General features: G+C 46.8%; 1 protein-coding gene across 8 annotated transcripts in view; it reads left to right on the top strand.

Moving 5' to 3' along the window:
• The window catches only part of OBSL1 (obscurin like cytoskeletal adaptor 1), a 62114-nt gene that overhangs the window by 31104 nt on the left and 16908 nt on the right, over window positions 1-14102 (top strand). For 7 of the 8 annotated variants that reach the window (XM_033159859.1, XM_033159849.1, XM_033159830.1 and 4 more), the window contains 5 exons: window positions 768-1043; window positions 6275-6550; window positions 9116-9391; window positions 11525-11800; window positions 12337-12612. In XM_033159859.1, coding sequence (XP_033015750.1) covers window positions 768-1043; window positions 6275-6550; window positions 9116-9391; window positions 11525-11800; window positions 12337-12612 — 1380 coding nt within the window. The remainder of the gene's footprint in view (window positions 1-767; window positions 1044-6274; window positions 6551-9115; window positions 9392-11524; window positions 11801-12336; window positions 12613-14102) is intronic. The other variant, XM_033159877.1, reaches the window with a different exon arrangement.

Below are 14102 nucleotides of genomic sequence, written 5' to 3' on the forward strand. Positions count from 1 at the left end.
GTCCCATCTCTTAGGGATTGGCCTCCGTAGTGCTAGTGGTGGTTTGGGAATCCCCACTGGACAAAAATTCACAGGGGCAGTAAAATAATAACTCTTATTTAGACCAACATTTGTTTACAATGCATTGTATGAGCTTTTGCTGGCCAAAGCTTTGGCTTTGCATACTGTGGAAATGCCAGAGCTTTGCTAAATGTGTTTCTAAGGAAGCAGTAAATAAATAAATAAATGGGCAATCTACCTAAATAGGGAATCTCCCTTGTGGTTTGGGGATCCAACAATGCTATTTGCACGAGTGCATCCTTCTATGGCTGCACTTCAAACAGCTCTCAAACATTTATTTTGACCAGTATATGAATTTGGCAAAACCTGTAGAAGGAGTTGAATTCTGCACAGAGGACTCCAGCTACAAATGTTTGGGTGTCAGCTGCTAGCAGGTGCTGCAGCAAAAAGGCCTAATACCACCCCAGGTGTATTTGTAGGAACTACTCTTAACCGTGCAGACACCCTCCAGCATTGCTTTGAGTTCTAGCAGCCCTTTTAAAAGTATGGCTTTAAAATAATTTCTGGAGAGGGAAGTTGGAGAACTGTTGGAATGACCTATGTTTGGGAAAGTCAGGCCAAACTGTATGCGATACTCAGTTACACATAGGGTTTCCTCAGTGTTTCTCCCACATGCCCCTCCAATGAAAAATTTGTGGGTGTGGCCCAGCAACAGCAGTGTTGCCTGTGGCCGCTTCATATCTGGGCTGCCTGCCCTCTCCTTCCAGAGCCCCCTGTGAAGATCGTGCAGCCCCGCAGGACTCCCTCTGTCCTGAAGGCCTCAACGGGGGAGACAGTGACCCTGACCTGTGTGCTCTCTCATGAGAATGCGCCAGTCCGCTGGGTTAAGGACGGTGTCACGCTTGAGGCTAACAGCGGCCTCATCCTGGAGGAAGAGGGTGCCCGGCGGTGTCTGGTCATCCCTGCAGCTGGCCCAGAGCATTCTGGGAAGTACACCTGCAACGCTGTTGATGATACCATGGCCTTCGCCGTCCAGGTGTCTGGTGAGTGCAGTGCTCAGGGACCCTGGTAGCACCAGGGAAGGGAGCTGAGATAAGAGTATGGGTGGGTGGTAGTTTGGGCAGGGGGGTGTTGGAATTCCAAGCCAATGTTGCTGGGATGGATTTCATGTACTGATCCATTCCAGACCCCAGACACTCTCATTGTGGGCCACATTCCTTGCACTGCCTTCTGTACAGAACTTGAGCAAAGTTGTCCTGGAGCTTCTTAATGATGACTGGCTGTACAATCACCAGAGCTGGTGCTCTGGGCATCAGTATGACTTTATCTCCTAAATCCAGACAGGTTCTAATTTGGTAATGAAAGCAGAGGCATAACAGTATTATTTCCCAAAGAACTGAGCCTGCAATCTGGTCTTGTATGACTTTGGTAGCATTCTTTGCCAGTAGACTAATAACAAACACCCCTGGCCATTAAAGTCCACGGGAAGTGTTTGCTCTAAACATTGGCTTTTTGTGATCTTCTCTCCTGGATTTCTGGTTCCTTGGCTTGCCTAGAAGTGTGCGCTGGCTTTTCTTTGTATTTTCTGCATTCTTGTACCGCTTGATGCCGTTGTTCCCGCTACTATGTTTGCACATCATTCATAGTCCAGAGAGAGCTTGTGCATGTTGCTCTGAGCATGAGTTCATAAGCACTCCACATACTACAAATGCAGCCCTATCATTAGTGGCAGATTTTGGGTTATTGCTAATCACCAGTTATTTGTTATGTGCAAGATCAAAACGAACAAACCAAAACCTATGCAGCCAGCTATACAGTAAATAATAATACAGTACATATAAAAAGCCAGGGCAGATAAGAAGAACATCTTAACCTGGAGCCAAAATATAAAATACAATGTTGGAATTTCAAAGCTGGAGCAGCACCAGCAAAAAGGCTCCTCTTCTTCATGGGTATGGGTCTTCCCCCCCCCCCATTACTATGGGGAGCACCATTTGCATTTCCTACACCTGGCACAAAAGTGACTTGTGCTGCCCTTTTCTTTTTCTGAGGCTCCAGAGATGGCCACAACTGGACAAATGGATGTTGTGTGTGGCGAGGTGAGGATTTAGGCTCAGGAGACTTGGGGTTTGAAGTTGGCTTCACACTAAAGGCTGAAGACCCAAAACCACAAATGCTCACTGCTGTCAGGTTCATGGAGTTCTGTGCACAGAAACAATGTGTTCCATCTCATACATATGATTTGAAAATAGTCTTCCTCATGGACACAAGATCCCCTCTTGCTCCATTATCACCATCAGCTTATTTAAAGCACGTGCAGAGCAGTGGTGAGATCATTTTGATGAATGGAAGAAACTTATTTTTCCTTGCTATGCTTGCTTGCCAAAATAAATGCCCTAGAACTCAGTTTTTAAAATGGACAACCCATAAAAATGTAGCTGAACTGAATAAAAATGCTCTCCGGTTCCCTGGAACATTGTAGATAGGAGGGTTCTAATTATGGCCCACATACGAGGTTTCTCCTACCCAGTCCAGAGAACTGCTGTGTTGGGGTTGGGAGGGGATTTGAAACTCTGCTTTTCCCTGATACCAGTTCAGAACTCTTGCTGTTCCTAAGTGAACCATTTCTTTTGCTTTAACTGTCTGGTTTTAAGGATTGCCACAGTATTTTACCAACAGAGGTTGTATGCCTATAGCAGTGGAATGGCAGGCTGAATCCAACAGGTGAAGTTTTTCTTGTCATGTAGTTGCAGTGATAAGAAATGCTGTGGCCACTGAAGGCCATTGCGAAAGTAGCAATTCTGTCTAGGTTGCTTTATTGAGCAGCTATCTTTTGGTGTGAGACTTGTTCTCTGATTGTGATGCACTCTTTTAGTTACCGGTATGTGAAAGGCTAAAACTGCAGGGGAAGAGGTTGCTATGTGCTGTAGATGCATTTCAGCCACAGAGGAGAAGCTGAAGAAAACTTTTGGTCTTGTCCAACCCCTAAGACTTGATTACTCTGAAATATTATTATACAGGTAGCAGCTGCTTAGTAGGAGTGTATGATCTTGTTGGGTGGGGGGTGTCTTTATGATTTACCAGTGAAGTAGAGGTTCATAATGTGAAGGAGATGAATAGTATTTGTTCTGCACTTCCTTGAGATTGAAAACTGCATCCCATCCCCTTGCTGCTTTGCTTAGAGAAGGGTATTCTTAATAGGACTGTTGCCAGCTTTGTAAAATGAAAACTTTTTTATGAGTGCATCTAGCACAATTAAGGTGGGTTAATGCAAAACAATAATGAATAGCATGGATTCAGGGGTCATTTTCTCCTCAGATAGAATCCCCTAGTGGCTTCTTGGTGCCAAAAATGTTTTCCACCCCGCATCACACCAATAAGCAACAGTAGCTTGCAAACAGGAAGCTCAACAGGAAGTACCTAATTAAATGGTACTTCTGGTCACAGGAGCATAGAGGGACCGTTGCCTTTTTTTTGGCACAAGGCTTTCTCTGTTCTCTCCTGCCAATCATGAAGAAAGTGCCTTTCCCTGGTTCGTCACAGCCAGTTCTCCAAGCTGGGCTTTATAGTTACAGTATTGGGGGTGGCAGGGGAATGCAAATTGCACATAGGAAAATGAAGAATTGAGGATATTTTTTTTGACATCCTGTATGTTTTGAGCAGAAACCCAGGGAAAACGGGAATGCTTAGCCACAGGAATGTTATCAGCCACCATAGAGGCTGGAGTATTTAACAGTGGTGTTAGCAGAGGGGGCCCCCTAAAAGAGGGCACAGATTTGCATGTGATGATGATGATGATGATGATGATGATGATGGTAATTTTATTATTTGTATCCTGCCCATCTGACTGGGTTGCCCCAGCCACGCTAGGCAGCTTGCAAGAAATAAAAGCATAATAAAACACCAAACATGAAAAAAACTTCCCTATACAGGGCTGCCTTCAGATATCTTCTAAAAGTTGTATAGTTATTTATCTCCTTGACATCTGATGGGAGGGCGTTCCACAGGGTGACTATCAGCCTGCTCAGTCTGTTGTTCAGGTGTTCACTGTTGATGGGCAACGTCAAGACCCCCACCCGACCTTCCTGCTGCTCTCCCTTCTCAGGGTTCGGTATTTTTAAACATTACTTGGATTGGACCACCCTTCAGACAAAGAGCTCCTTCAAAAAGAGGAATGCTCTATGCAAAGCAAGACACATGGCCATGCCATAAAGTACACATTGGCACCCCTAACACTTTGATGAGAACTGATTAAAAGTGAGCTGGGCTGCATACTGGTACACATTACTGGTTAAAATGCAGCAAGGTCCACAGCCCAACAAGACAATGACAAAAATCTACTGACAGCATACAAATCAATATGGCTAATCTGATCAAAAACACTCACCCGCCCCACTCACACAGGAAACCAAAGACCACCACAGCCAACCACAAATGAACAATCACACCCTATGCCAACCCCGATCTCTCTCACCACCAAAGGAGCACAAGCAAACAACAAAGAACCTGCACAAACAACGCTGACACCAAACCCTACATATACTAAGTAAAATAGAAACATTGTCACCCCATCTCCCCATCCCGCCCACCTCTTTCCCCCTTTCTCTTCCTAATGTCTCAAGAAACGAAACTGATTTGTAAAAATGTTACATGGAAAAAATACAAGAGAGACATTACACATACCTTTGTAAATCAAGAAAATCTTTAATAAAAAATATTTTTTTAAAAAAAATGCAGCAAAGTCTCCTCCCTGCTGCATTTCAGATTATATTTGTGTGTTGTCATACACATCTTTACAGCTGTCTGTGTTTCCAGGTTGCCTGCTGGCTGTCCATGCCAGTGGGCAGAGAGGGGGCGCGGAAGTCTTAACATGACTTACGTTTTCAAATCGTATTGAAGCTCATTTGGGGGGGGGGAAACACATCAAAACTCAGTATTTCTCAAGAAACTGCAGGATAGATGTGGATTGTGAGTACACAACTCTGTGTGCTGATGAGAACAAAAGGAGTCTTGAGTGGGGGAAAATGTCTGCTGTGCTTTGTCATTTTGGCCTCTAGGTGGCACTGCATTTGTGGCAGTGGCGTGTAGTCTTGGCAGTGGATTTGTTTTCAGTAGAATCAGCACGTAAGTGATTATCAGACAATTTCTCAGAACTCATATCCAAATGAAGGGACGGAGGCCAGGGGACAGGCTGTTCTTTGACTGTTTTGGGCGGGGGGGGGGGAGTAAGTAAAGAAGCAAGCAAGCAGCCCCAAAGGAAAACTCCGTCAATTAATAAACTTGAGATAGAGAAAGAAGCATGTTGGTCACACACAGCTAAGGAAAACATACGCCCTGATACACATTTGATATGGGAATTTGTCTCACAAGCCAAAAAGGATTTGTTATGAAGGCAAGGAAACAAAAGGAGCAAAATTCCAGGGCAACTGGCCATCTTAAGTGCCCCCCAACACATACACACGTACGTGATGCTGCTGAAGGTGTATGTGTAGACATGGTCAGCCTCTTGGATGAGAGACCCCTGGGAGGCTTCTGTAAGAGGAGGATAGGGTATGTTTTCATGTGTTGCTTCAGTTGGGCATATAAACCCTACAGTGTCCTGGATGCTCACATCATTTGCATTGACCAGTGCCTCTCCTCCACTTTTCTTCTGCATGAGCAATGATTGGATATCGCATAGCTAGTTTGAGACAGGCGACTCAATTTAAACTTGACATGTGAAAATGGCAATGCCCTCCATATCACGTGCACTTAAACTCCTATGCCCAGTTTATTTCAATTGATCTTAATCTCCTTTAACATTGTAAACCAGCCCATTGGCTCAAAATGCCCAAAGCAGTACACTGACACATTTTTGTATAGAAAATGGAAGTAATTGTTGTTATATTCTTTGCTGTGCCCAGGACTCTTTGCTCCCTGACACTGTTGTGAGCAAGCCTTCTTAGTGCTTAACTGAGGTCACTGGGACTGACCCTAAGCAGCAAGTCATCCCCATGTCAAATGGACCCATAGCCTCAGAATGATATACCATTGGTTAAACCCATGGAATTTAGGTGCCCCAAGTGATACACTTCATTTCATTCCAGAATGACACAGCGCTTAGGATGCATTTTATGTACAACCAGGAAAAGAATAGTCTCTTGGGTAGGGAGGCTGTTGTTAGGATGAACACAATGTGGATTGCAGAATGCTTTGCACGGTAAGAGCGCTATGAAAATGTTTACCAGATTGAGAAGCAGTGAAAAGTTAACAGAACCTTTGTTTATGCTGGCAGACCCCCCAGTGCGGATTGTGGGGCGTGATGAGCTGCAGACTCAGCACCGCTGCCTGACTTCGGAGGACCTGACCCTGTCCGTGACGCTGTCTTGCCCTAAAGGAGAGGTGAAGTGGTACAAGGACGGAGAGAAGCTGCAGGACACAGACCGTGTGCGTCTGGAGCAGGATGGCGCATGTCATTCACTGGTGATTCTGGGAGCCGAGCGCTGTGATGCAGGGGAGTATCTGTGTGACAGTGGCGATGACAGCCTCATCTTCTACGTCACAGTAGAGGGTAAGGTCTGGGCGTGGAAGGAGAGGGGAGGATTAAAGGCCGCTTTTGGGAACCTTAAAATAATAATAAAAATTCAAGGCAAGAATGCAGTCTCACAGCAGAAAGAGCATCATGTTCCAGCATACAGATTGCTTCAATATTATTTCAGTAATCTAAATTCAGTAAAGGAGAAAAAAGGTTTCGATGGGAATTTGTCCTCCCACATACATTTGCAAAAGGTCAACTTATTCACAGTCATTACCTTTTGTTTCGTGTTTCCAGCAACTACAGTTCTGGCTGCTATTGTAATGTTGCCCACAAATTCTCAGTGTCTCTTGAATAGAATCTCGGAGGGATCCTCATAATGTTAGGAAAAGAAAGAGTGGGAAATTCATATACTGTAATTTATTGCCTCGGCTTCTTTATGCCAATAGCATTCAGTTTCTTCTCCTCGCCACCAACATGCATGTAATTAGCTTGCCTTCATAGTTGCATCTCCAGCTTCTATCTGAAATGCCACTGATATAACATCTTGTAACATTTATCCTTCAAAGCACATGTTAAGTGGGATCTCTGCAACAAATAATCTCCCATCATCCATAGTGATTTTATGAGTTAAAATTTGTTCTTATTGATGTTTACAGTAATAATGAGGGTTGTGGATACTTGGTGCTTTAAAAAACAAAACCCCAGCAGCCTAACAACAATCAACATTCAGTACCAAAAAAGCTGTATTCTACATGAATTACTTATGAAAACCAAACAAATGCATATCTATTTGCTTATTTTCAAGAATGCTGGTGGTTTTGGAGAATACTAGCACCTCATCTCCAACTGCTATTGAGAACATATTTATATATTTTTATATATATAAATATTTAGATACTGCTGTATCATAGAAATAGATCACAGAGTTTTACAACAATATAAAACCATAAAATCATATAGTAAAATCATTTGTTTAAAAGAGCTGGGTTTTAACCACTTAATGTGGAAATTCAGAAGGTGCCTGTGAACAGATAGTAGCTGTGGTAGAAAAGTACAAAGGACACGTCCCTGGCAGATTGAGTTCTGTTCTGGGGTCACAACTGTCAGTATTTTTTTACGCATTGCAAGTTGATTTGGTGCTGTCCTGCAACAAACCCAATTTCCCCCAAAACTGGACCTTTTGTGATAAGGAAAGTGATGGGGAATTCACTGGAAAAGGTCAGATAACAACTGCTTGATGCAGAATCGTATAATCTCCCCAGGAATTAGAATGAATACTTAATAAACCACCTCCCCACAGACTTGGTCCAAACATGCTCTATAAGCAGGTTGTCTGGAAGGGACCTGGAGCAGGTTATAAAGCTACTGGTGGCTGCTAATCCTGGTCACTGTGTATTACCTCCAGTATATTTCATACGGTCTGCTTCTGAATGCCAGTTTCTGGGAATCACAAGTGAGAAGAGGGCGATTGCACCCGTGTTTTGCTTGGGCACCTGGCTGACCATTGTGAGAGCAGAATGCTGCACTAGAGAAGTCTTTGGTGTGACCCAGCAGGACTCCTCTTGTGTTGTTACCGCTGCCCACCCAGGAAAGAGACCCAAGGAAATCACTCCATTTGTGGGCAGCATGACAGGCCCCACTGGACAGTGAGAGGACTGCAAGTGGTGGGCAGTGAGAACACCACAGTGTATGAGCTCCAATGCGCTGGTGTTTGGTGTTTCATAGCAAACTGCCTATCATTCCTTCATGTGTCCTCTGAAATCAGTCTCATGTGAATACACTGAGCTTTTAAGGCTCTGCTCATTTAAAGGAATCTGTAGTTTCCCCCTCTCCCAAACCTGGGCCTGCTTCATGATGGAAGGGAAGTGAGATAGGGTTGAAATTTGCTGCCTCATCCTTTGTTGGGTCAGAAAAGCACAATGTTCCCCACCTTTTTGTGTGATATTCTTTTGTACCCCCTCTGCTCCATCTTATCTGTGTTGGTGCCTGTGTTCACCTTCTGGGGGCTCTTTATGACTACCAGGTGCAGGGGTGGAGGAAGGGGGGCGGTGGGGGAGGTCTGCCCCGGGTGCCATCACTGAGGGGGGTGACATTCGGCGCACCACCCGCCCACAACTCCCAAGCCTACCCCAAGCTGTCGGGGGAAGGGGCAGAGCTGCGCTGCCTTGCCAGAAGCCTTCCCCCCTTTCCCCTTTGTTTTGACAGCTCAGGGGAGACTTGGGAGTCATGAGCAGGTGGCACACCATTGCCCCCTGCTCCCGGGCTGCTTCCTGGGTGGGGGAGCCTCCCCTGGGCTGTCAAAAGGAAGAGAGAAGGGATGAAGGCTGCTGGCAAAGCAGCGCGGCTCCCCCCAGGAAGCAGCCTGCCATGGGCAGCTCAGTCCACCTCCCATGGGTGGCTCACTCTGCCCCCATGGGCATCTCACCCCCATGACCCCGCCCCTGGGTGCACAGCATGTGCGTCGCTCTGGGTGCCGGAGCAGCTAACTCCGCCTCTGACCGGGTGGCAGATGGTTGTGTGTGCCTTTCTTTCTCTAGACCAGCAGGCTCTGTCTGTGCCCTGCACTGTGACACCTTGTCTCTTTCTCTGTTTCCTAAGAACCTCCCATCTCCATTGTGGGAAACACAGGGGTTCCAGAGCACCACTCGCTGGTATCCGGAGAGGCTCTGATATTGGCTTGTAAGGTGTCTTCGCCTAGTGCTGCTGTGCGCTGGCTGCGGAATGGGGAGGAGCTGGTACCCAGCAAGCGTGTGCGCATTGAAGCCCATGGGAGACAACGCCAACTCACCATCCTTGGAGCCAAGCCGGGAGACTCAGGTTCCTATGTGTGTGATGCAGGCACTGACCGAATGGAGTCCACAGTTAAAGTGGCAGGTGAGGCCACCTCAGAGAAAGCGAGAAAACTGGCAAGCCATGACTGGGGTTGAAAGTTGGGGGTACAGAGAGGTGGGCAGCTCAGAAATGTCCTTCTTCACTGGATGGAGAACTTAGGAGCTGGTGTTGTGCAATGGCTTGGACCAGAGGTAGTCAAAAAGCAAGCTAACAAATTGCTGCCCTTTCATGACACCCAAAATCTGCTGCCTTAGCTGCCTCACTCTGCCCAGTGGTTGTGCCAGCCTTGGCTGGTTTCATTGCTTTGTGGCAGGGGTTGCCAACCTTTTTGGATCCATGGGCATGTTGTAGGCACCATACCCACCCACTTACCCACAGCCAAGCACACACCATAACCTATTCTACTGGCTATAAAGAATGCTTCTTTCAAACCTAAATTCGATGGGGGGGGCCCTATGGGCACCAGGGAAGGCCTCTGGGGGTGCATGCATGCCCTTGGGTGCCACAATGGTGACTCCTGCTTCATGGATAGCATTTGGGGGGTTAGTACAGAGAGCCGGAGTTGTGCTCCCATCTTCAGGCTCAGAGGAACTTAGTAATGGAATGCAGCAGGTGACAAGTTAAGGGTTCAGGCTGCTTCTCTAACTGCACTCTGCCAGTGAGGGGGTTAAATTTAACTTCGGCCGATTCCCAGGCGCCACTACTTCTGCACCTTCTGCCAACAAATGCTGCCCTCCTTGAAAGCAAGGGAGGCCTTATTGACTGGAGGTTGTTTTTCTTTTCTTAAGTGTGAGGGGGGAGGGAGTTGGCAAGGGCTGCCCCTACCAGGACAGGTGCTTTGAGGAGAGGCAGGGAAGTAATCCCAGTGGCCTCTGCCAAGAAGGTAGGGTGCCAGCAGGCAGGAGCAGTGGCCTTTCCAGCATCTGGGACTGGGCACAGTGCCTTTTTGGGCGAAGAGGAAGCCAAAGAGCAAAAACAAGTGCTTGGAGCAGCGGGACACATTTCTAGAGTGGCTATGGATTTCGTCTTGAGGCAAACGCTCAGCTCCATTCATTATGGCACCCGCTGCTAGGGCAGTTCAGGACTTTGAACATACAAATTTTGCTACCACATGTAAACGAAGCAAGTTTGCTGACATGCACTTGCCCTGCATGATTTATTTTATTTCCTGAAATGGGTATGAGTAAGAAGGGGTGGGGGCAACCATGGAGTCTTGCTATTGACTATTGAGTCCTACTTAGTTTTCCTCTGGATTAAGTGTCCCCTGACATTGCCTATGTTAGGGTTGCCATATTTCAAAAAGTAAAATTCCTGACACCCACAAAGTTGGTTGAGACCTCAAAAATGTTGAGCTTTTTTGCGGAACAAACCCAAATTATTGAGCTTTTCGGGGGAAACCTCCCCCCCAAATAGTGATCTTAAGCTTTTGGAGCTGTTTCCGCTGCTTTTTCCATCACATTGCCATACATCCAGGTTTCCCCTGACATTTTGCCACTTTGGCAAAATTCCCCCCTGACGCCATATTTACACCCGAAAACCAGGACATGTCAGAAATTTTCCTGACAATGGCAAGCCTAGCCTATGTACTCACAAGTCTGTTTTTGCTGTCACAAAAAGAATGAAGTAGAAACTTGGTTTATTACGTATATTTATAAAATGAAAGCTGATGGTATTCTGTTTTCCACCAAACAGAAAATTATACACAGTGGATGTCAGGAATTTTGACTCCTGGGGCAGAAAATCCAAATTGCACTTCCCAGCGATGCTGTTGTATTTGATTATTATAATTTGAGAGGCTGGACCTCTTGTCTAGGATCTTTTCTGCAAACAAAATGTTAATACTTAATAGAAGGAAGCCACATATGTTGTTGTCTAGAAACGCTGAATTTGTGCCAGGCAATCTTAATTATGTACTAAAGTGCTATCACAAAATAAATGATCCAGGAAAAAATATGTTAGTTGGGGTTTATGTAAAATGCAACCCCAGTAGCTGTAGAGCTACAGCTTAGAAAAAGAGCAACCCGTGACAATTTCCTGCCCTTTAATGGCACAAGTCCAAGACCACCTCCTTTCACCAGCCTGCCTGCTTTGCAGTGGGGTTGGCTATGTTTTCACAGGGCAGCAAAATGTCCCCTGCCTTGCTTAAGAGGGAGGTCTTCTATCTCTTGTTACCAGCACCCCCTGTGCACATTGTGAACAAGAACGATGCCCATGTGCCTTTGGAAGTCCAGGAAGGAGAGAACATGACTCTGGTTGCCCGTCTCTCCCAAGAGAAAGCTTCTGTCCAGTGGCTGAAAAACATGCGGCCCCTTTATCCTGGGCCACGCCTGGTGGTGAGCAGCGAGGGGGCTGTGCGCAGCCTCACCATCAGGCAAGCTGAGCCAGGTGACAGCGGCACCTATACCTGCGACACTGGGGACGATGAAGTGCACTTCACAACGTGTGTGCAAGGTAAGATGGGCCCACAAGTTCCCTTTCCAGGCCTGATGGGGTGACAGTAGCAAGGAGAAGCTTCCAGAACCAAGTTCCCCCTCCTCCTCCATCTTCCTTATGTTTCTGGAAGCTTGTGGCAGCCCTTCTGGCAGTTCCATTCTGTGACATTGGCAGTGGGAGGAGCATTGGAAAAGTGTGCTGTGGCAGGAGGAGGAGCATGTGTATGGTGCTAGGAGCTGTAGGGTGGTCCCACATGCAGCCTATGAACTATCAACCTACAATATCCTCCTTGCAAAGGTATTTCCTCCCTGGTGGTGGTGTGGGACAAGGGGGAAACCCATGGTCTGATTGAAGTCTCCTGTGTTCCCCAGTAACAAGAGAGAGTTGGAATGCCGCTCATAGAACAACTGAAGAGAAAAGCCAGAAGTGGAGTTAGCTGCACCAATGGGCAAGCTGTAGGGTGGGGATTTGAAGGAACCACTTGGCTCAGTTGGGCAGATATTGGAGACCATTTTCACCATCTTCTACCCTCTTTAATCCTCTTCTTCCGCCAGAGGCTCCCGTGCTGTTTGTGCCCAAGCCAGAGCATCCAGAGAAGGTGTTGGTGCTGGAGGGTGGCAGTGCAGTGCTCTCTGCCATCGTCTCCAAGGAGCCAGCTATGGTGAGGTGGGAAGGACCTCGAGGGGCCTTGGTGGCGGGTGACCAGTGCCAGCTGCGCAGAGAGGGCCGCGTCCACAGCCTTCTGTTGAGCAACGTGGGCAAAGCAGATGCTGGAGAGTACATATGCCACTCCCATCATGACCAGCTGCACTTTGAGCTGAGTGTCAAAGGTGAGAGGTCTGTGCTGGGGAACATGGGAGGCGATCCCATATGAGACTGGCAGCACTTTGGGGCTCTGTGGGACGGACTGAACAAAAAGGAAGCAAGTCCCATTAGGATGGCTTTTGAGACTCAAAATAGAGTGAGGATGGTTTTTTTATTTAATGCTTCTCCCACATAGTGGCCTCCAGGTGTTTTGGGCTACAACTCCCATCAGCTTCAGCTGGACGCCACTACACAGGGATGCCTGCATCAAATGATTTTATTAAAGGGAGAATTATGGCAGGTGTGCCTGCTTCTATCACACTGGGATAAGCCACATGGGTTGAATTTCTCCCTTCTACACAATGGTCAAAGGAGCCTGCTTCACCAAAGTCTCTGTATTTTCCAGTGAGCCTGTATCTATTCCCAGTGAGCCTTTCACCTTTACTGGCTAGTCCAGCCTTCGCCAGCCTGATATTCTCCAGATGTTTTGGACTACAATTCCCATGCTTGGTGGGAAATGTAGTCTGAAACATCTGGACGACATTGGAGAAGGCTGGCCTGGAGCAATTGCTAGTTTAGTCTTATTCCAAACGTGATGTTTTTCTTTACAAGGGGATGTGGCAAACACAAAACCGTGAGTGAAGGACAGGGGCAGTCAGCAGGAGAGAACTGCAGGTGGAGTGGAAACTTTGCTAGGTGTTATCTGTTTGGTATAGAAGAGACAGACCTCCGGCCAGTTTCAGAAATAGCCTGTATTTTTTCCTCCACACACTGAGAACAATCAGTGGCTATTAGAAGTGATAGTTAAATGGATTGCCTCTATTCATAGAGGCAATATTGACCTAATTCCCAGGTGCTTGGGGCAAACAGTGAGATGATCCCCATTGCGATGCTCTTGTACAGGGGTCCCCAAACTAAGGCCCGGGTGCCGAATGCGGCTCAATCGCCTTCTAAATCCAGCCCGCAGACAGTCCGGGAATCAGTGTGCTTTTACATGAGTAGAAGTGTCCTTTTATTTAAAATGCATCTCTGGGTTATTTGTGGGGCCTGCCTGGTGTTTTTACACGAGTAGAATGTGTGCTTTTATTTAAAATGCATCTCTGGGTTATTTGTGGGGCACAGGAATATAGTCAAAATATAGTCCGGCCCCCCACAAGGTCTCAGGGACAGTGGACTGGCCCCCTGCTGAAAAAGTTTGCTGACCCCTGCTCTTGTATAATTCCAGAGGCTTCTGCCTGACCGCTGTTGAAAACATAATATGGGGTGAGAAGGGCCTCTGCTCTGATCCAACAAGGCAGTTCATGGTTTATGACAATAAGTAGCAACCAAAGCTCTAGCACACAGGCCTCTTCTGCATGCTTTTGTCTCTTCTTTGGATCCCCACTTTAATCCCCCTAATCTGGGTTTGCACTTCAGCAATTGTGGAGTTGACTTTGCTTTGAAGGGGCCCGAGCCCAGTGGTGGAGTATGGGATTTGCATGTCCAGGATTCTTGACTCAGTCCTTGACATCTCCAG

Source organism: Lacerta agilis, chromosome 1 (genome assembly GCF_009819535.1).
Source record: "Lacerta agilis isolate rLacAgi1 chromosome 1, rLacAgi1.pri, whole genome shotgun sequence".
Lineage (NCBI taxonomy): Eukaryota > Metazoa > Chordata > Lepidosauria > Squamata > Lacertidae > Lacerta > Lacerta agilis.